The sequence below is a fragment of the Cetorhinus maximus genome, chromosome 32, assembly GCF_964194155.1.
Source record: "Cetorhinus maximus chromosome 32, sCetMax3.hap1.1, whole genome shotgun sequence".
Classification (NCBI taxonomy): Eukaryota; Metazoa; Chordata; class Chondrichthyes; order Lamniformes; family Cetorhinidae; genus Cetorhinus; species Cetorhinus maximus.
Genome location: NC_135910.1, coordinates 15,653,607 through 15,676,179, shown reverse-complemented (window position 1 = coordinate 15,676,179; position 22,573 = coordinate 15,653,607). Strand labels below are relative to the sequence as shown.

General features: G+C 48.5%; 1 protein-coding gene across 1 annotated transcript in view; it reads left to right on the top strand.

The window, feature by feature from the left end:
• LOC144671424 (ras and Rab interactor 2-like) overlaps window positions 1–22,573 on the top strand; it is a 40,420-nt gene that overhangs the window by 5,046 nt on the left and 12,801 nt on the right. Inside the window, exons 2-6 of the mRNA XM_078533324.1 lie at window positions 1,482–1,677; window positions 4,960–5,068; window positions 11,584–11,656; window positions 17,902–17,993; window positions 19,758–20,150. Of these exons, the coding sequence (XP_078389450.1) occupies window positions 1,482–1,677; window positions 4,960–5,068; window positions 11,584–11,656; window positions 17,902–17,993; window positions 19,758–20,150 (863 nt within the window). The remainder of the gene's footprint in view (window positions 1–1,481; window positions 1,678–4,959; window positions 5,069–11,583; window positions 11,657–17,901; window positions 17,994–19,757; window positions 20,151–22,573) is intronic.

Genomic DNA, 22,573 nt, shown 5'->3' with positions numbered 1-22,573 from the left:
GTTCACAACCTTGGTCTCATATTTGATCCCGGGATGAGCTTCTGACCTCATATCCGTGCAAATCATTATGACCACCTTTAACTTCACCCGACGTCACCCTGTCTCAGCTGCTGAAACCCTTATCCATGCCTCCTCTATGATTGGACTCAACGGTTCCAACACATTCCAGGCTGGTCTCCCACATTCTGCCCTCTGTAAACTTGGGGGTCATCTAAAATTCAGCTGCTCATGCCTTAACTCGCACCAGGGCCTGTTCCCCCATGTTCCCTACCCACACTGGCTCCAGCTCTTGATTTTAAAATTTTCATCCTTGTTTTAAAATTCCTCTGTGTCCTTGCCCACTCCCCCAACACTCCATATCTCAATAATCTCATCCAGCCCTAGAACCTCCCAAGACGCACGCATCCCTCTAATTCTTGTACACGCCCAATTTTAATTGCTCCACCATTGGCGGCCATGCCTTCAGCTGCCTGCACCCTAAGCTCTGGAATTCCCTCCCTAAACCTCTACCCCTTCTCTATCTCACTTCCCTCCTTTAAGACGCTCCTTAAAACCTACATTTCTGCCCAAGCTTTAGGTCATCGGACCTGATATCTCCTCATGTGTCTCAGTGTCATACTTTGCTTTATAAAGCTCCTGTGAAGCGCCTTGGTACGGTTCATGATGTGAAAGGCGCTATATAAATATAAGTTACTGTTGTCATTCTCGCAAGTCACAGCAAACTAGACGAGTTGCCACCATGAAAATGACCTGATCCCTATTGATATTACTGGCGATTGGCGCAGCCTTCAGTAGGAGAAAAGCAAAAATATACTTCTTGAAAAGATACAGCAAAAATAAACAGAATTAAGCTTGTGTCTGATCAGAAGGTCCAACCATAATGAAGTCTTTGGGCATGTTTAGTTCTCAAACATCTCACTCTGAGAACTCGCAGAAACGCGAATATTTAGAGTTTACCAGAATTTCAGTATTTATTTATCTACAATATGGTAAAGGGGGAGAAAGGGAGGATTTCTATAGTGCCTTCATGACCTCAGGACATCCCAAAGCACTTCATAGCCAATTAAATCCTTACTATAAGGGAGATGGTGGTGTAGTGGTGATATCAGTGGACCTAATAATCTAGAAACCCAGGCAATGCTCTGGGGACATAAGTTCAAATCCCACCATAGCCACTGGTGGGATTAATTCAGTTAATAAATCTAGAATATAATGCTAGTTCCCAACTGTCATAATAAACCCACCTGGTCTACTAAGGAAATCTGCCATCCCTATCTAGTCTGACCTACATGTGACTCTAACAATGTGGTTGACTCTTCTGCTCTCTGAAGTGGCCTAGCAAACCACTCAGTTCAAGGACAAATGCTGACTTTTCCAGTGACACCCCATGTGAAAAAAAAAATTAACGCCTGTTTTGAGTTGCACTTGGGTAAGGGTCCAGCCTCAGGGGTCTGGAAACGGCTAATCCTATTTTATTTCAGTCCCTACAGCCCCCACAAGCAACTTTGCAACGGAGGATATCAGAGGCCTCGGGAGGAGGAGGAGGATCAAAGAGACATTTCCGCCTGTTCAAAGCTCAGTCTCTTTGACAAGTTGACGCTGTCCCACAACATCTGGCTGCAGCTCGGAATTGAGCCGTTGGAGGTGAAGCAAGTGCTCGGGAGGCAACCTCCGGGGGTAGGTCTTTTAACCTGTAAAGAGGCTGACGAGCGGACAGGGGAACCAGAACTTTGTCCCCTCCTGCCTTCAGTTAGGACCTTGGATTAGAGTTGGAAGGTCAGACAGCACAAGATGAGGCTTTTCGGCCCATTGTGCCTGTGCTGGGGTCTCTGAAAGAGTTGTCCAATTCGCCTCATTCTCCTTTCTACTCCCCATATCCCTGCACTAATTTCCCCTGCAAGTATGTATCCAGTTCCCTGTTGAATGTAGAAACATGCTCTGGGAGGCTTCTTAGTTAAACAAAACAAATCTTATTTACACAAGGGCTTCCGTGGCTGCTTAAATCCAGCCAGCCCCTCATACAGCCGCTTTATTCCTGAGAAAGCCCTCCCTAGAATTTATTCCCCCTGTGCTAGCCACGCAGTGGTTGACCAAATCACTTGACCGCTACTCAGTTGAACTGATCTTTAAGTGACAGTCATCACAGGATGTTACTAATGAATCTGCTTCCACCATCCTTTCAGGTAGCGCATTCCAGATCATGACAATTTGCTGCAATAAAAAATTCCCCTCAGCTTCACCCCCCTACCACAAGGTCCTTTTGCCGATTATCTTAAACCTGTGTTACCGACCCACCTATCAGTGCAAACAGTTTCTCCCAATTTACTCTATCAAAACCCCTCGTAATTTGAACTCCTCTATTGAATCACCCCTTAACCTTCTCTGTTCTAAGGAGAGCAATCCTGGTTTCTCCAATCTCTCCACATAACTTAAGTCCCTCATTTCTTCACTATCCTCTCAGTTTCCAATCGGTTCAGGAAACAGTGATCATAACGATATAAGCTACCCAACCCGGGCTCTGTTCTTAATTCATTCTCAAGATGTAGGTAGGTATAACTGGCAATTGTTGTCAATTTGTGCAGTCTTTCTCCCCCTAAAAATATACTTTATTTGCTAAATTTTTAAAAGTACACTACATGACTGCTCAAAGTTGACATTATACGAGGTGCAAACCAAGTCACTTTATTCCAATACTGTATTTTACTCACTATGGTTCCATTTACAGTTAATATTTACCATATGCATTACATAATGAATAGACAGCCCAAGGAGGTCTTTAGGCACATTTAATTCTGAAGCATCTCAGTCTGAGAATGTTTATAGCTCCAGTCCCTGGCTGTACTATGGCTGAAGGGCCTTAGACAGTGGCCTTTCCCTCATTGTGCCTTCTCAGCAGCTGCCCCAAGTGTTAGTGCTCCCCCCCCAGCATGTAATCCTGGACAACCTTTTTTTTGCACTGGAAGATCAGCAAATTTCGGTTAGGCCAAAGAGCCTCTCACCGAGTTGATGGTCCTCCAGCCACAGTTGATCGTCTTTGTGGAGTGCGTGGTTGAGCAAAGACATATTCAGGAAAAATTATGCAGCACAAACGCTGCAAGTTAGTGCACAGTTATTCTTGAAGTCGAAGTTTGAGACCAATACTTGCTTGGTAGGATGTGGTGCAGGTTGGTGGGGGCGGGGGTGTTGGTCAATGAAATGCTGTCAGCTCTGCATCAATGTCAGAGCTCTGGACACGCCTGTTTGCAGAGAGTTCAGTGACTAGCTGCACTCCCCACCGTCAGAAATGCTCACGAAAGAAAAGAACTTGCATTTCTATAGCGCCTTTCAATGTCCCAAGGCACTTTGCAGCCAATGGAGTATTTTTCTGAAGTGCAGTCACTGTTGTAATGTAGGAAACGCGGCAGCCAATTTGAAGCAAATAGTATCAACGCATTGAAAAGGAAACTAGATAGTGAGGGAGAAGGGAATTGGGGGTTACGATTTAGATGAGGGAAAATGGGAGGAGGCTCAAGCTGAGCATAAACACCAGTTGGCCAGTTGGGCTGAATGGCCTGTTTCTCTGCCGTATGCTCAATGTAATTTGCACACAGCAAGTTCCCACACACAGCGATGTGCAGATAAATGATTTTTACTGATGTTGATTGAGAGATAAATATCAACTCTGGTCACCGGAGAGAACTCCCCTGCTCTTCTTCAGGATAGTGGTTATGGGCTCTTTTACGTATGCCTGTGAGGGCAGACGGGGGCCTAAACTTAACATCTTTACTGCAAGACGGCAACTCCAGAAGTGCAGCACTCCCTCAGTACCACACTGGAGTCCCAGATTAGATTCTGTGCTCAGAAGCCTCTGAGGCGAGACTTGAAACCACAAGTCACTGAGTTGAGAGTGCTCCCCCCACTAAACCATCTTTTAAAGGGTGGGATTGGCAGTCGGCTCCCTCCTGACATTAAAAAGACAGAGGTAAATCACAGGATACTGAACTGGTCTGCTCATCCTCCCTGAACGAGTCTCTATTATCCCACCTTTACAACTCAAAACTTTGTTAAACAATTCCAGAGCTTATTGTTTTATTCAATAGGCTAATCCAATTTCATCCCAAGCGCCGATTACTCCTATTCAAAGATCTTTCAGACAGCGATTAGAACTTGCCTTGTGTTCTTTTGATATTGTGCCCTCAGTGTAAGCTGCAGGCCGTGGGCTACATACAGACACTTGCCCTTAACAACCTAACCTTTGAAATCCAGGCAACTGGGTCCATCCAGCCAAAATACATTTTCATCTGCCGATTTGCTTGAAATTTGTGAGCCTCGAGTTTTGGAAAAGAGCCATTCACATTAACAGAAAATCAGAACACACATTAGTATGAACAACAACTTATATTTATATAGCGCCTTTAACATAACAGAAGTCTTGTGGCGCAGTTGTAGCATCCCTACCTCTGGGCCAGAAGCTCCAGGTTCAAGTCCCACTCCAGGACTTATGGGCCATGGAAAGTGTGTTTGTAATGTGGCCAAACAGGTTGAGTCTTATAGAGAGGCAGAGAAGTTCAGGGAGGGAATCCCAGAACTTAGGGCCCAGGCAACTGAATGGCGGAGTGAGTAAAATCAGGGATGCACAAGAGGCCAGAATCAGAGGAGTGCAGATATCTCAGAGGGTTGTGAGGGCTGGAGGAGATTACAGAGATAGGGAGGGATCGAGGGATTTGAAAACAAGGAAGAGAACTTTTAAATCAAGACGCTGCTTGACGGGAGCCAGTGTTGGTCAGTGAGCGTAGGGGTGATAGGGGAACAGGATTTGGCACGAGTTAAGACATGGACAGCAGAGTTTTGGAATGACCTCAAGTTTATGGAGGTAGAATATGAGAGGCCAGCCAGGAATGGCTCTCTCATCTTTGTATCACACTGCACCATGAGAAATTCACTCCTATTTAACTGCTTTTATTTCCTTCATAATTTCAGACATTTTTATTGTGGAGCAACAATTGTGGGAAAAATAAGATCCTGACTGTTCAACTAGGAAATGGAACGTCTGAATCTGAGGACTTCATCGTCAAGGAGGATGGTTCAGGTAAATCCTTCTCGACAATCATTTACCTCAAGTTTCGCCACTTTCCTAAGGTCATGGGAATGAGCAAGCTATTGAACCATGAAAGGTATCACACCCATGCACAGGCTGCAGTGAGTTGTACACAGGCTGCAGTGAGTTGTACACAGGCTGCAGTGAGTCGTACACAGGATGGAGTGAGTTGTACACAGGCTGCAGTGAGTTGTACACAGGATGGAGTGAGTTGTACACAGGCTGCAGTGAGTTGTACACAGGATGGAGTGAGTTGTACACAGGCTGCAGTGAGTTGTACACAGGATGGAGTGAGTTGTACACAGGATGGAGTGAGTTGAACACAGGATGGAGTGAGTTGTACACAGGATGGAGTGAGTTGTACACAGGCTGCAGTGAGTTGTACACAGGATGGAGTGAGTTGTACACAGGCTGCAGTGAGTTGTACACAGGATGGAGTGAGTTGTACACAGGATGGAGTGAGTTGTACACAGGCTGCAGTGAGTTGTACACAGGATGGAGTGAGTTGTACACAGGCTGCAGTGAGTTGTACACAGGCTGCAGTGAGTTGTACACAGGATGGAGTGAGCCACACATGAGTATCAGTCCTGCAGCTGCCTTCCGACTGTTTGACAAATCTAATAATCCACGATAGTGTTGGCAAGCTATTCCACCACAAAGGGCATCATAGCCTGATCCTGATGTTCAAAAGCTCCACAACAGCACTTTCTGATAGATAGTGGGATCAGAAACATAAGTCCTGGGCCGTTCCCTCTATTCCCCTCCTGCTTACCCTTCATCGCCATCTTACCTGCCAAACATCTTTTCTTCCCTCTCCTCTTTTCTGGCCCTCCTCTCTTTTCTCCCTCTCCCTGTCTCTCCCCTCCTGCTCTCTCCTCCTCCCTCTTCTTTCCTTTCCCTTCCTCTATTTTCCTCCACCTGCCTGTCCTCTCCCTCCCTTTCCCTCTCTTCCATTTCTTTCTCTCACTCTATCTCCTTTCCTTCCCCTCCCCCTCTCTTCTCTCCCTCTCTCTCCAATCCTTTTGTCTTCCTTTGCTCCTCTCTTTTCTCTCTTCCGCACATCTCAATCTCCTCTCCCCTCACTCGCTCTCCCTACCTTTCCTCTGTCCCTCCCCCTCCTCTCTCCCTCCTGCCCTCTTTTATCCCTCCCTCCCTCCCCTCTTTTATCCTTCCCTCCCCTCTTTTATCCCTCCCTCCCCTCTTTTATCTATCCCTCCATCCTCCCCCTCTTCTCCCTCTGCCCCTTTCCTTTTCTCTTCCTCCCTCTCCTCTCCTCTCCTCTCCCCTCCATTTCTCTCTTCCCATCATCTAGTGGTATTGAGCTCAATTGTACCACCCCAAATACAACCCTGGTCAGCTAACTTAGTTGAAACCAGTGTTCAGACTTGGGACTGTTAACAAGGTCCACTGATTGGTGAAACCAAAAACCAAGACACAGAGCTTTTCTTTACTGAGAGAGTTTATTGACTGGTTCAGTCTCACAGCTCTCCTCTCACTCAACCCAGTGTCCCAGCTATCCCCTATTTATATGTGCTCCAACTACTTAATTAAACAATGCCCTTCACTTGCGTATCCTAACAATATAATTAACATATCATTGACAGGGACCCTCCAATCTGAGTGACTCAATCCCTTCAGAGGGGTTCCTTGATGCCACCAGCTTTGGGATATGTTCCTTGTTGGCACTTTATCCGTCACCTAAGCCAGGATTCATTGAGCTGTTTCATTTAAATCTGATTGTGACAAAAATAACAAAGGTAGAAAGACAAATGGAAAAAGGCAAATAACAATGGTTATACAATGATGTTTATCTCAACGAAACACACACTTACATCACAGAGTTTACTCTGAACAAACAGACAGCTCTCTGTGGCTGTAACAGGAGAGAAAAATATGTCTAGTTGAAAGACTCGAGAGGAAGTTTATGAGTTTAACAGTGGAAAAGTAGAGCTCATTCTGACTAATTTATGTAATCCAAGAAATAACAGGTGTCAAAAACATGTTGTGTTGCCATGACAGCCAATGGCATGCATGACTCTCCCAACCACAACCTCCTCCCCTTCCCACCAACTCAAATGGTTGCTAGGTCATGGTAACTAAAAGAATCCCAGGTTCATTCTCGACGTCTAATCTCAGCTGGGGACGGGTTGGGGCCACTGGCCTTAGTACGCCCCCCCCCACATCCATGCTGGAGAGAATCAGCTCAGGTTTCTGGTGGAGGGGAGTTGTGTTGAAGTTGTTCAAGCCTTCGGTGAGGCCGCAGTTTGAATGTCGCTCGCAGTTTTGGCCATCACTCCCCAACCGCAAAGGACAAGGTCAAAGGGGGCTCTAATGGAGGTTTCCAAACTTGGGAGAGGTTTTGAGTGGGTAAAGAGTGAGGGGTTGTTTCAAACAGTTGGTGAAAGGTAACCAGGGGAACAGACAGGGAGTGGTCACTACTGGTGTAAAAGGGAAGGAAATGTTTACACAGCGAAAATAAAACAAATGTGCATTTATATAGAGCCTTTCATAACCTCAGGATGTCCCAAAGCGCTCTCCAGCCAGCTTTTTGATATATTCACTGTCGATAACGGCCAGAACTGTGCTGCTCTTTTTCCAAAACAATGTTGCTCTCTCTCAGTACAGCACTGGGAGTGTCAACCTTGATGTTTTGTGTTCAAGCCTCTGGGGAGAGAGAGGGAGAGAACGTGACATGCTTTAACAGAAGGGACAGAGTTAATAAGTCCATTTAAAATTAGCCATTGGGAAAATGGTATGGGGAGAGGGCTGAGACATGGTCTCACAGTGGATAGGTCCAGTTGGGGAGCTAGCAATGGCCATGACAGGCTGAATGGCATCATTCTGTGCCGCCATTTCAATGAAACTATGCAAGATAATTATGCTACATTAAGTAACATTCGCACCACACAAGTGCCAGGCAATGACCATCTCCAACAAGAGAGAATCTAACCAACACCTCATGACATTCAATGGCATTACCATTGCTGAATCCCCCACTATTAACATCCTGGGGTCACCATTGACCAGAAATTGAACTGGTCCAGCCATATAAATACTGTGGCTACGAGAGCAGGTCAGAGGCTGGGAATCCTGTGATGAGTAACTCACCTCCTGACTCCCCAAACCCTGTCCACCATCTACAAGGCGCAAGTCAGGAGTGTGATGGAATACTGTCCACTTGCCTGGGTGAGTGTAGCTCCAACAACACTCAAGAAGCTTGACATCATCCAGGACAAAGCAGCCCACTTGATTGGCACCCCATCCACAAACATTCACTCCCTCCACCACCAACGCACAGTAGCAGCAGTTTGTGCACCATCTACAAGATGCACTGCAGCAACTTGCCAAGGTTCCTTCGACAGCACCTTCCAAATCTGCGACCACTACCATTTAGAAGGACAAGGGCAACAGATGCATGGGAACACCACCACCTGGAAGTTCCCCTCCAAGTCACTCACCATCCCGACTTGGAAATATATCGTCATCCCTTCACTGTCGCTGGGTCAAAATCCTGGAATTCCCTCCCTAACAGCACTGTGGGTGTACCTACACCACATGGAATGCAGCGGTTCAAGAAGACGGCTCACCACCACCTTATCAAGGGGCAATTAGGAATGGGCAATAAATGCTGGCCCAGCCAGCGAAGCCCACATCCCGTGGAGTGAATAAAAAAAATATGAATTTTGATATTTTCTATTGTTTTCAGTTTTGCTATTTGTCATGGAAACTGTCTGATTGAATTTGATCCCTTTGATGAGACGGGGAAGGTTTTGTCACGAACGGAATAGCATTCTAGCGGAAACTCTATAAAGTCTGTTCACACTTTCCGTTAGTCAATCGGTGCTCTGATTGTCTTGTGGATGAAGGGAGGATTGACTTAAGCTCAAAGGAACCAGAGTCACATTGATTCCAGACTAACTCTGTTTTGTGTGCTCTTGCATTGTTTCAAGCCTGTCTATTCCATTCAGTTGTCAATAGTTTTTCTTAATATTACGTCAGTTTTTAATCTAGAATTCTACTGACAAAGGGAAAAAGTAACAATTCACTCCCACCTGGTGTTTGTCTTAACCTCAAACCATGGCTTAGTGGGTAGCATCAGAGATTTTGAATACTGGCTGATTCTCTGGTGAGGGAGTGCTGCACTGTCGGAGGTGCTGTCTTTCACTCGAGACGTTAAGCAGAGAGGTCCCAGCTGCCCTTTCAGGTGGACGCAAAAGATCCCACGGTCACGATTTGAAAGAGCAGCAGGGCGGAGTTCTCCCCGATGTTCTGAAGCCCACATTTATTCCTCAACCAATATCAGTCTGGTTATTACTGAATTGCTGCTTGTGAGTGTTTGCTGAATGCAAATTGGCTGGAATGTTTTGGGAAGTGACTACACTTCAAAAGTGCTTCATTGGCTGCAAAGCGCTTTGGGATGTCCTGAGGTTGTGAAAGTCGCTATATAAATGTAAGTCTCTCTTTCTCTCTCTCACACACCGAGCTAGCTCCTGTGTGTGTACAGTATACAGTATGTAAAAGTAGCAATTCTTTGCTCTCAGTATTACAATGTACAGCATCTGTGCATCTCAGTGTTCAGTCCTGCACAACGCAAAAGTCAACAAATTCACTTTACTCTGATACCCTATCTCATCTTGATTTGTACAACTTAAAAGGCAGCAGCTTTATGGTTCCTGGTACGAGGAACTTCAGTTACATAGATAGATTGGAGAAGTTGACACTATTTTCTTGGAGAAGAGAAGGTTGAGAGGGGATTTGATAGAGGTGTTCAAGATCATGAGGGGTCTGACAGGATAGATAGGGGAAACTGTTCCCACTGGTGGAAGGATCGAGAATGAGAGGGCACAGATTTAAGATAATTGGCTAAAGAAGCAGCGGAGACATGAGGAAATACCTTACGTCAGTGGTAGGGAAATTGTTGGAGAAGATTATTCGTGACAGGATTTACTACCATTTGGAAGCAAATGGGCGTATTAGTGAGAGGCAGCATGGTTTTGTGAAGGGGAGGTCGTATCTCACTAACTTGATCGAGTTTTTCAAGGAAGTGACAAAGATGATTGACGATGGAAGGGCAGTGGATGTTATCTACATGGATTTCACTAAGGCCTTTGACAAGGTCCCTCATGGCAGACTGGTACAGAAGGTAAAGTCGCACGGGATCAGAGGTGAGCTGGCAAGATGGATACAGAATTGGCTTGGTCATAGAAGACAGAGGGTAGCAGTGGAAGGGTGCTTTTCTGAATGGAGAGCTGTGACTAGTGGAGTTCCGCAGGGATCATTCCTGGGACCTTTGCTGTTTGTGGTATACATAAATGATTTGGAGGAAAATGTAACTGGGCTAATTAGTAAGTTTGCAGACGACACTAAGGTTGGAGGAGTTGCAGATAGTGAAGAGGATTGTCAAAGGATACAACGGGATATAGATCGGTTGGAGACTTGGGCGGAGAAATGGCAGATGGAGTTTAATCCGGACAAATGTGAGGTAATGCATTTTGGAAGGTCTAATACAGGCAGGAATTATACAGTAAATGGCAGAACCCTTAAGTGCATCGACGGGCAGAGGGATCTGGGTGTACAGGTCCACAGGTCACTGAAAGTGGCAACGCAGGTGGATAAGGTAGTCAGGAAGGCATATGGCATGCTTGCCTTCATTGGCCGGGGTATTGAGTATAAATGCTGGGAAGTCATGCTGCAGTTGTATAGAACCTTGGTTAGGCCACACTTGGAATATTGCGTGCAATTCTGGTCACCACATTACCAGAAGGATATGGAGGCGTTGGAGAGGGTGCAGAGGAGGTTTACCAGGATGCTGCCTGGTCTGGAGGTTACTAGCTATGAGGAGAGGTTGGAGAAACTCGGATTGTTCTCACTAGAGCGACGGAGATTGAGGGGCGACTTGATAGAAGTTTACAAAATTATGAGTGGCAGGGACAGAGTAGATAGTCAGAAGCTTTTTCCCAGGGTGGAAGAGTCAATTACTAGGCAAGTTTTTTACACAGAGGGTAGTGAGTGTCTGGAATTCACTGCCAGAGGAGGTGGTGGAAGCAGGTACAATAGTGGTGTTTAAGAGGCAGCTTGACAAATACATGAATAGGATGGGAATAGAGGGATACGGACCCCGGAAGTGCAAAATGTTTTAGTTGAGGGGCAATATGATCGGCGCAGGCTTGGAGGGCCGAAGGGCCTGTTCCTGTGCTGTACTTTTCTTTGTTCTTTGTTCTTATCACGCAGCGAGTGATTAGGATCTGGAAGGCGCTGCCTGAGGGTGTGGTGGAGGCAGGTTCAATGGAGGCATTCAAAGGAATGAAAAGGAAACATATGCAGGACTACAGGGAGAAGGCTAAGGAATGGCACCAAGTGAATTGCTCCTTCGGAGGGCCAGCACAGACACAATGGGTTGAATTGCCTCATTCTGTGGTTCACTGTTCAATTAAGAGAGGCTTTTAGTTTAACGCAGAGATGCTCAATTTTGGCAACTGACAGCAGTTTAATTTCATTTTTCACAGTTTTTTATCTGGAACATTCCTATCTGGGATTCAGCAGCTTATTCCAACTGATTGGCTATTACTGTGTGAGCAGGTAAGAGAGTATTACCACATACCCGCACCTACATTAATGAACTAATATGATCTCCTTGGAGCAAAGGAGGTTGAGGGGAGATTTGATAGAGGTGTACAAGATTAGGACAGGTTTAGATAAAGGTAGACAAAGTAAAGCTGCTCCCATTCACTGATGGTACAAAGATTAGGGGACACAGATTTAGGATTTTGGACAAGAGCTACAGAGGGGAACGTGAGGAAGAGCATTTTTACGCAGCGAATGGAACTCACCTACGAGGGTGTTGGAAACAGAGGTGACCAATGATTTCAAAAGGAAATTTTTACTGAATTCAAATTTCACCATCTGGGATTCAAACCTGGAGCCCGGAGCATTACCCTGGGTCTCTAGATCACTAGCCCAGTAACAATACCACTACACTACCAGTCAAGACAATGACTTGAGGGAAATAAGCTTGCAGGGCTACAGGGATAGTGCGGAGGGATGGAACTGAGTGGATTGCTCGACAGAGAGCCGGCATGGACTAGATGGGCCGAAGAGCTTCCTTCTGTGCCTTAATGACTCCATGACTAAAGCTGATTGGAAAAATAGACCCCCCCCTCAGAGGGTTGCCAACAGAGGGCAAGGAGGGGTAGTGCTAAGATTGGCATGTTGGGCGACCAATGGTAAGAGAGTAGGGGTGGGGCAGTTGGGGACAGGAGATCATGTGATGAAACCTCCAGGAATATGTCCAATTAGAATTGTCCAGTTGGGCCTCAATGTCCAGAGTGGTCTAACGTTTTTTTTATATTTCATTCTGAGCTTGGAGTTTTGTACCTCCCTTCATTTGAGAGCCAGGGCAGATCGTGTTGGCAGGCCATTTGACCATGGGGAGGCATCGCATTTGAGTGTGACCCCCATCCTCACCTGATTGGGCAAACAGGGGAAAAAACATTTATTCCAAAACATAGGGGTCATGACCTTAAAATTAGAGGCAGTGGTGACATCAGGAAACACTTCTTCACTCAAAGGGGAGTAGAAATCTGGAGCTCTCTCCCCCAAAAAGCTCTTGAGGTCATTTGAAAATATTATGACTGACACTGGTAGGTAGGACATAAGGAATAGGTGTAGGAATAGGCCATTCAGCCCTTCCAGCCTGCTCCAACATCGTCATGACTGATGTTCTACATCAACTCCACTTGTTCATCCTAACCCATTCCCTTAGAGTCCAAAAATCTATTGGTCTCGATCTGGAATATATTCAACGCCTGAGCAAGTTCTCTGGGGTAGAGAATCCCAAAGATTCACCACCCTCTGAGTTAAGGGTATTAGGGGTTACAGGACGAAGGTAGATGGGGTTGCACTGCGAATCAGAGACAATCTAATTGGATGATGTTAAAGGCTTGGGCGTGGGGGTTGAATGGCCTTCTCCCCTTCCTATGAGTAAACACTCCTCCACAGAATGTGGTGAGAAGAATTCTTCCCCACCCTCCCCCAATTGGGACCCTCAGATCAGTTACCGGCCCCTATTTTCCCCACCTGCTCTCTCCTCCTTTCCTGTGCCTCTCCATTCTTATTCTTTCCTGGGGTGTGGGCATCGCTGGCAAGGCCAGCATTTATCGCTCATTCCTAACTGCCCTTGAGGAGGTGGTAGTGATATGCCTTCTTGAACCGTTGCAATCCATTAATTAATAAATCTGGAATTGCCAGTCTCGGCAACGCAACTGCCAGATTGTCGTAAAAACCCATCTGGTTCACTAATGTCCTTTGGGGAAGGAAATCTGCTGTCCTTACCCGGTCTGGCCTACATGTGACTCCAGACCCACAGCAAAGTTTAGCCTTAACAATCCTCAGTAGTGGCCTAGAAAGCCATTTAGTTGTATCAATCCACTACAGAAAAAGTCTTAAGATCATAAGAAATAGGGGGAGGAATAGGCCATTCAGCCCCTCGAGCCTGCTCCACTGTCTAATAAGATCACGGCCGATCTGGTTGTGGCCTTAACTCCACTCTCCTGCCTGTGACCACCCCCCCATAACTCTTGACTCCGTTGTCAATCAAAAATCTGTCTAACCCAGTCTTCAATGTATTCAATGACCCACTGCTCTCTGGGGGAGAGAATTCTAAATACTAATGACCCTCTGAGAGAAGAAATTCCTCCTCATCTCCGTCATGAACGGGAGACCCCTTATTTTGAAGCTGTGCTCTCCTAGTTATAGATTACCCCTTATAGCACAGAAATAGACCATTCAGCCCATCATGCCTGTGCCAGCTCTTTGGAGGAGCTATTCAATTAGTCCCACTGCCCCTGCTCTTTCCCCAAAGCCCTGCAAATGATTCCTTTTCGAAGATATTTCTGATTCTTTTAGAGACGGCAGAATTTTCCCGTTGGCGTGTGGGGGCGGGACCCGCACGTCCGCGCATAAAATGACACGCGGTGACGTCAGGCGAGTGTCCCGATGTCACCGCGCGCCATCGCAATATTTCGTTGATCATATCTGCTGTGCGCCCGCCATTAATTAACGGGCCACTTAAGGCCCTTGACTCACCAATCGACACTGATTTTTCGGCGCCCGTGCGATCTTCAGGTCAGCGCATGGGCGCAATGGGCAGGCGGGTAGGACACATTTGTATATACCTCATCCACGGGCAGGATAAGAGGGCTCAGTGGGGTCACGAGTGCGCTCTGTCAAATATTGATTTTTCAAAGTTATTGATACTTGCCTGTGTGATCTGCAATATTTCAAAACGCATACCAGCTGCCTGGTCTGGACTCACAGCCTTCAGGTCCGCACCTTTTTTGGGCCTGCAGGTTTCAGGAAGCCTTCCCTTAGCCTGGAAATGGGATTTGTGCTCTCCATTGGAGGCACCTCCTCTGAGGAGGAAGGGAGGGCTAGAAGAGTGAGGAAGCCAGAGGTCCACATTCAGCCTCCAGGGGAGCCACCTTTGGGATGCCAGGCGCAGGCACAAGGGGTGCAGGGCCAAGAGGTAGTCCAAGGTGGAAGGGGCCACAGAAGACGCCACTATCCTGCTGCCAGGCTATACAGGCGGTGAAGCAGCTACCTCAATATGTCTGAGGTGCAGTGCCGAAGGAGGCTCCATCTCTCAGGGGAGATAGTCAACTCTATCTGTCAGATGATTGGGCCTGAGATCTCCACTGTGTGGGTGGACATCCCATGCCAGTGGCTCTAAAGGTCACAGCTGTTCTCAACTTCTATGCCTCTGGCTCCTTCCAGGGCTCGGTGGGTGATCTTTGTGGTGTCTCCCAATCAGCTGTGCACACTTGTGTCAAGCAGGTTACAGACGCTCTGTTCAGATGTGCATTGACCTTCATCCTCTTCCGCTGGGACCAGGCCAACCAGACACAGTGAGCCAGAGGCTTCGTGGCCATTGCTGGCTTCCCCCGTGTCCAGGGTGCTATAGATTGTACACATGTGGCCATCAAGGCGCCAGCAGGTGAGCCCGGTGCCTTCGTCAACAGGAAGGGCTTCCACTCCATGAACGTGCAGATAGTGTGTGATCACAGGATGCTGATTCTACAAGTTTGTGCAAGGTACCCAGGCAGCTCCCACGACGCCTACATCCTCAGACACTCCCAGGTGCCGGCACTCTTCAGTGCTCCAGCCCGGCTGGATGGGTGGCTGCTGGGTGAGACATCCAGCCTCACTGGACGCAATGCTCACTGGGAGAGGGGCGGAGGAGCTGCTGCCCTCATCCGGAGTGCCCTGAGAGGAGCCCGCAGAGACGACAGGCAGCTGCTGCACTAACACGAGGTCGCTTCAGACCTCCCTGCTCACTGTGGATGGATGGGCACCGAGCTGGGAAATTTGGTGCCCAGACCATCTCCCACACTGGCACTGACCAGCTGAGGTCAATGTCGATGTGAGGGCTTGCTGGTCCAAGCGCATCCCCAGGAAGCCCTGATGGGTCTCCTAGAGGAGCCTCTCCACGAGAGTCGCCACTCTCTCCATGGAGGACACATGGCGCTCGGACATGTGGCTCATTGCTTCGGTGATCATCCGCATAGACTCCTCCAGCATGGAGATTAAGCCAAGCACAGCCTCATGTATCTCCCCCAGATGCTCCCGCACCCCCGGCCGCATTTCCTGCCCCTCCTGCGTTGCAGACAACTCCAGAGGCACATCAACAGGCACCGACTGAGCATGTGTCTGATCCCCTGCAGTCCTCCGACTGCTGGCGCCATGGGCACTCTCTGTCTCTGCCAGCTCCTCCAGCGACTGTGAAGTGCCCTCACCACTGTGCCCCGGGTGCTAGTATCTGCGCTGGTGCCTGCCTGGCAGAGATGGTGTGGCGCAGGTGAGACTTCAGGGCCCCTCAGGTGTGAGAGAGGGGGCCTCTGCTGCTCCTCCTCCCGGCCCTGCTCCGCTGATGCTGAAAGGAAGAACAGGGACATTGGATCAGTTAACATGGAGACAATGTCAATGTGCGACCCTGTCCCCCGGATCATTATGCGCTCATCCTTCCATAAGCAATGGTCAAGCCATGTTGCAAAATTAAATCACTGAACATTCAGCACTGCCATGGCTGTTGGGAGAACAATGCTGACCTCACTGCTGGGCAAACTTACCTGCCCGTGACACCCCAGCCTCACCGACACCGGTGGACCTGGGCGCATGGCGCCTCTCCAGATCCAGGGCCTCCTGCTCACACTGGCTTAGAATGGCGATCTGCACCTGGCCGCCGCCAGTCTCCGCACGCTCTGCTGTGTTATGTGCTTTCTTCTCCTGAAAATAAAAAACGAGCATTGATTAGTGGAAACCTGGACTCTCTCTGCGGACGGTCCACCCCAACCAGAGTGGGACATTGCAGGGATCCAGTGCCTCCTCACCCCGCTGCTGCCAAACACTCACACAAAGATGCTAGGCCTGTTCTCACCCCCCAACCCCCTTGGCCAAATGCTGCCTACATCACAATAGGCACCACACGGCCTAACCTTCCATAGCAAGGAGGTGCAAGGACATGGAGCACGGAGGGCAGCAGATCGATTGGTGCCAACGCCACCTTGAAGCTCCCCTCCCAGCATCTCATCATCCTGACTTTGACATGTCCTGGAGTTCCAGCCCTGCGCCTGGGTGCAGCTCCTCCAGGTTACCCCCAAAACAGTCATGTGGGTCTCAGTGTACCACATGCTGCGGGGCAGAACCGATCTCTTCACCACCCTCTCAGGGTGACCTCGGCATGAGCAATATCTGCTGGCCCACCCAGTGAAGGACACATGGCGTCAATGATTCAATGCAGTCATTACACTCAGACTTGGTGGGAGGGGCAAAGCCTACCTGCTGGGTTAAGTGACCAATGCCAACATGGGTCCTCACCCTTCCTGAGCGCAACAGGTCATTGAAGCGCTTGCGACACTGGATCCAGGTGCGCTGCACCACATCACAGGAGCTCACCACCTCCGCCACCTCCTCCCTGACACGTTTGGTCATGTGGGGGGGGGCCTCCTCCTCCGGTCCTGGGGAACCAGCACCTCCCGCCGTGTTGCCACCTCCTCGAGGAGGGCAGCAAGGCAGTCATCGGAAAAACGAGGGGCACGCTGGCCCCCCACTTCTACCCTCCGGTCTGGCCTGCCCCGATGGCCTACCCTCCGGCCTTGTGTCACCTCGACTGCCCCTCTGCAGAGCCCTTCGTCCAGCCTTTATGCGAGGAGCCTTTCCAAGGCTGCCAGGGCCTTCCTTTATACAGGCCGCTGGGTCGCCATAGGACCCGGCAGCCTGGGCGTACCCGCTGCTGCCCGCACACACCCGCGATGCACAGGAGCCTTAATTGGCCTGCCCACGGAAAATGGCAGCACAGACCCGATCGCGGGTGGAGGTTGGGTTCCCGCCTGCCTGTGCCCACTCTGCCCCTCCGCCAGCCAGAAAATCCATCCCACTGTGTTCCAGATCATAACATCCCACCGTGTTTAACAGAAACGATTCTCATCTCTCTCTCTCTCTCTCCTGTTTCTTTCACCAATGACCTCGCAGCTGTGCTCTAAGGTTTCGCCAGCTAGACACCAATTTTGCAGGAAATGACTGGCAGATTTTTAAAATGTGGGCGTCTCTCTCTCTCTCGCTCTCCCTCCCAAAATGAGTGATGTAAAAACACTGAGCAACCTCAAGATGTGGAATATGAGGCCACTTGGACCACACGGGCAAAAAAACAGGATCCTGAACTCTACAAATTTGTTAATTGCAAAAACAGGAAGGCTAGAAGTGAAATAGGGAACTGTGTTAATTTTCACTGTATTCTTCCATTGCTGTGTTAACACTGTTCTCCTACACAGAGATGTCCTGCCCTTTCGGCTGCAGTTGCCACCGGCCATCTTACACACCAGCAGCAAAGAAGAGCTGCAGGAGATCTCAGCGCTGGGCATGAGTGAGTTTGTTTGACGCTATCTTTCCAGTTCACTTTCATATTCAGTTTGATTTCCTTTCACTTGAGTCTGTTTCCTGCATTGTGTTTCCTCCCCACCACTCGCACCTCCGCAGTGTCATTATTGGAAAGAGTTTGGTCTCTCCTCTCCTCCACTCTCTTCGTCCCTTCTCTCTCCCTCTTCTTCCTCCCCTTCTCTCTCTCCCCTTCCCTCCTTCACCTTCTTTCCTTCCCTCCTTCTTTCCCTCCCTCCTTCTTTCTCTCACTCCTTCTCTTCCCTTCTTTTTATGTCTTTCCCCTCTCTCTCTCCCTCCTTCTCTCCTCTCTCCCTGTCTTTCTTACACCTTCTCTCTCCCTTTGCCTCTCTCCCCCTCCTCCCCTCTCTCCCCCTCCTCCCCTCTCTCTCCTTCTTCCCTCACTTTCTCTCTCTCGCTCCTTCCTTCCCATCTCTTTCTCCCTTCTCCCTCTCTCTCTCCCTCCTCCCCTCCCAGCTCTCTACCTCGTCCTTCCCGTCTCTCTCCCTCCTCTCCTCCCATCTCTCTCCCCCTTCCTCTCACCTTATCCTCTCTCCTTCCCTTCCCTCTCAATCTCCCTCCTTCCCTCACTCTCTCCCTTCTTCCTTCCCATCTCTTTCCCCCTTCTCCATCTCTCTCCCTCCTCCTCTCCCTCCTCCCCTCCCATCTCTCTCCCTCCTCCCCTCCCATCTCTCTCCCTCCTCCCCTCCCATCTCTCTCCCTCCTCCCCTCCCTTTTCTCTCCCCCTTCCTCTCACCTTATCCCCTCTCCTCCCCTCCCATCTCTCTCCCTCCTCCCCTCCCTTCTCTCTCCCTCCTCCCCTCCCTTCTCTCTCTCCCTTCCTCTCAACTTATCCCCTCTCCTTCCCTTCCCTCTCTCTCCCTTCTTCCCTCACTCCCTTCCCTCTCAATTCCTCTCTTTCCCTCACCTCCTCTCTCTTCCCCCTTCCCTCCCTTTCTCTGTCCCCCTCCTTTCTTCCCTCTTCCCTGAATTACCCCCACCTCCTTCCTCTCGCCCTTCCTTCTTTCCAAAGACAATGACCTCTTCTTGAGGCTCCACAGTCTGCAGTCTTTCTCCTGCAGTTTATCCTGGTGTATGAGCCTTGCCAGGGTGCAATGGTTCAATTCTCCTTTGTTCTGAATCCTTAAATAAGGCTGCGGGGAAGGACTATATAATTTCTGTTTAGAATATATTAAATAAAATAAAAAAGGCAGGTGCATTCACGGCCAATAATATAAACTCATCGTTTTTTGGAAGGTCTGTGAGAAACCTCGTCCCTAAGCATCCAAGGATTTTGCTTCCAACCTTCCCATAGCCTGTGTCCCTGCTAAACTGCTGGGGGTGGCATTAAACCGAGGTTCCTTCTGCCCTCTTGGGTGGGCATAAGAGATCCCAGGAGGAGTTCCCCCCAGTGTCCTGGCTGATATTTGTCCCATCACTAAAACCAGAACTTGCCATGAATGCGTTGTTGTTTGTGGGAGCTTGCTGTGCACAATTTACGGCTACGTTTCCCACGACAGAGACACCGCCAGTCCCACCGCAAGCCAATGGGCTTCTGGCTGGGGTGCCGCCTTGTCCCCCCCAGCGGGTCCCGCCCGCGATGGGGCCGGAAAATCCCAGCCGATGTTCCAGAGGCGCTCCAGTGGTTGCAAACGCTCTTTGAGACGTCCAGAGGCTGTGAAAAGGCGCTATAGAAATGTAAGCCGTTCTTTGACCGTTGGTTTTAACGAACCTGTTCCCTGTCTCCGTCCAGTATTCTGGGATTCGCCGCTCAACCAAAGCCAAGGTGCGTTCTACCAGGAAACCACGGGCAATGTCCTCGATGTCAGCCCCACCCCCAGCTTGGAGCTCCTGAAACAGCAGCACCTCCCGATGTGTTCCATCCAGGTGACGGCCGAAAATGGGGCCCTCTTCTTCATCAACCCCCTTTTCCTGAAAGAGCACGGAGACAGCTGGCTCACCAAAATGCCTTTGCGGGCGCACCCCTTCAGGCACTCGAGACTGGCGGTGAGATGCAGGAAACCATCGGTCAGCTGCGAAGCAAGTCCCACTCCCCCCCAAAAGCACCAGGAGACGGCGGAGCGGAGTGACACAGAAGGCTCGGATTCTGGCAAGAGCTTGGAGGAGGAGGAGGAGATAGTTAAAGGTAGCCAGCCTTCTGCACGTTAATTTAAAAGTTGTTCCGAGAGACAGGAGAAACTGTCACTTGGAAGGGCACAGATTGATCAGGGATAGTCAGCATGGTTTTGTTAGGGGAAGGTCATTACTAACTTAATAGAATTTTTTGAGGAAGTAACCAGGAGGATTGATGAGGGTATTGCAGTGGATGTTGTCTACATGGGTTTCAGTAAGGCTCTTGACAAGGTCCCACATGGCAGACTAGTCAGGAAAGTGAGATCCCATGGGACACAGGGGAAGATGGCAGGTTGGATCCAAAATTGACTCAGTGACAGGAAACAAAGGGTAATGGTTGATGGATGTTTTTACGAGTGGAAAATGGTTTCCAGTGGTATTCCACAGGGCTTGGTGTTGGGGCCTTTGTTTGTTGTATATATTAATGATTTAGAGTTAAATGTGGGAGGCATGATTGGGAAATTTGCAGATGACACAAAACTTGGCCGTGTAATTGATAGTGAAGAGGATAGCTGTCAATTCCAGAATTATATCAATGGTTTGGTTGGGTGGGCAGAGAAGTGGCAAATGGAATTCAATCCAGAAAAGTGTGAGATAATGTATTTGGGGAGGGCAAACAAAGCAGGGGAATACTCAATAAATGGGAAGTTATTGAGAGGGGTTGAGGAAGTGAGAGACCTTGGGGTACATGTCCACAGGTCCTTGACAGTAGTAGGACAGGTGGACAAGGTGTTCAAGAAAGCATATGGAATGCTTTCCTCTATTGGGCGAGGTATTGAATACAAAAGCAGATTTGTAATGATGGAACTGTTTAAAAAGCTGGTTAGGCCACAACTGGAATTGTGTGTACGGTTCTGTTCACCACATTACAGGAAGGACATAACTGCTCTGGGGAGAGTGCAGAGCAGATTTACAAGAATGTTGCCAGGGCTTGAAAATTGCAGCCATGAGGACAGCTTGGATAGGCTGGGCTTGTTTCCCTTAGAACAGAGGAGGCTAAGGGGTGGCCTAATTGAGATGTACAAAATTATGAGGGGCCTAGATAGGGTAGACAGGAAAGACTTGTTTCCCCTAACTGAGAGGTCAATCACCAGGGGGCATAGGTTTGAGGTGATTGGCAGAAGGGTTAGAGGGGACATGAGGAAAAACTTTTTCACCCAGAGGGTGGTGGGTGTCAGGAATTCACTGCCTAAGTTGGTGGTACCTGGATCTGCATCTGAAGTTCTGTAACCTGCAAGGCTACGGACCGGGTACTGGAAAGCGGGATTAAAATGAGCGGCTAGTTTCTTTTTTCTCTTTCTGGCCAACGCAGACACGATGGGCTGAATGGCCTCTTTCCGCACCGTAACTTTTCTGCGGTTCTGTGGTGACCCATCAGATGGTTTGTTGGTGTGGTCAGTTGGCCTGCTGCCCTTTCACCTGTACAACCTGACTTCATAAAATTGTGGATGGAAGTCTATCTTGTCTGTCTACAGCATGTAAAATTAGTTTGAGATCATAAATTCATTCCCTACTGGGCATCCTAACCCAATTCCTAGTGCACATTTCAACCCCAATTCTCGCTAGGCAACTGAATGCAGCTCTTAATTGACGTCTGAAACCAATTGCTACTGAGCTTCTCTATTTAACATCGGGACAAAAAATAATCTAAAAGGCTAATGGGATACTGACCTCTCAATCTAGAGGACTAACATACAAGCAGGGTAGGTGTCATGATTCAGCTGTTCAAAGCCCTGGTTAGACTACACCTGGAGTCACTGTGAGTAGTTCTGGGCACCACACCTTAGGATCTATTGGATGTGGAGGGAGTGCAGTGTAGGTTTACCAGAATGAGACCTGGACTCCAAGAGAGGTTCCACAAACTGGGATTGTATTTCCCTGGGATTGAGAAGATTAAATGGTGATTTGATCAAAGTTCTCAAGAAATTAAGCGGAACAGAATGGGAAGATAGAGAGAAACTATTTCCGCTGGTCAGGGAGTCTGGGACTAGGGGGCAGAGGCTAAAAATTAGAGCCAGACCTTTCAGGAGTGAAATTAGGAAACACTAATTTTCCGCAAATGGCAACTAATGCTAAATCAATGGTTAATTTTAAACCTGAGATTGATAGATTTTTGTTAACCAAAGGTATTAAGGGATATGGGGCAAAAGCAGGTACATGGCATTAGGCTACAGATCAGCCATGATCTCACTGAATAGTGGAACAAGCTCGAGGGGCTGAATGGTCTCCTGTTCCTACGCTAGTGGACATCTCAATCCAATTCCCAGAGGAAATGCCAGTTGGCATTTCCAAAGTCTGTTCTTTCTTGGTAATGTTTAATGACACCTCCGCACCCTGAAACTTATGTACAAGCAACGCATTGAATTATTTGCCATTTTTGGCTACTGGAGTTAAGTTTTTCTGAACTCCTCTCTCTCTCTGTTAAAATTCTTCTAT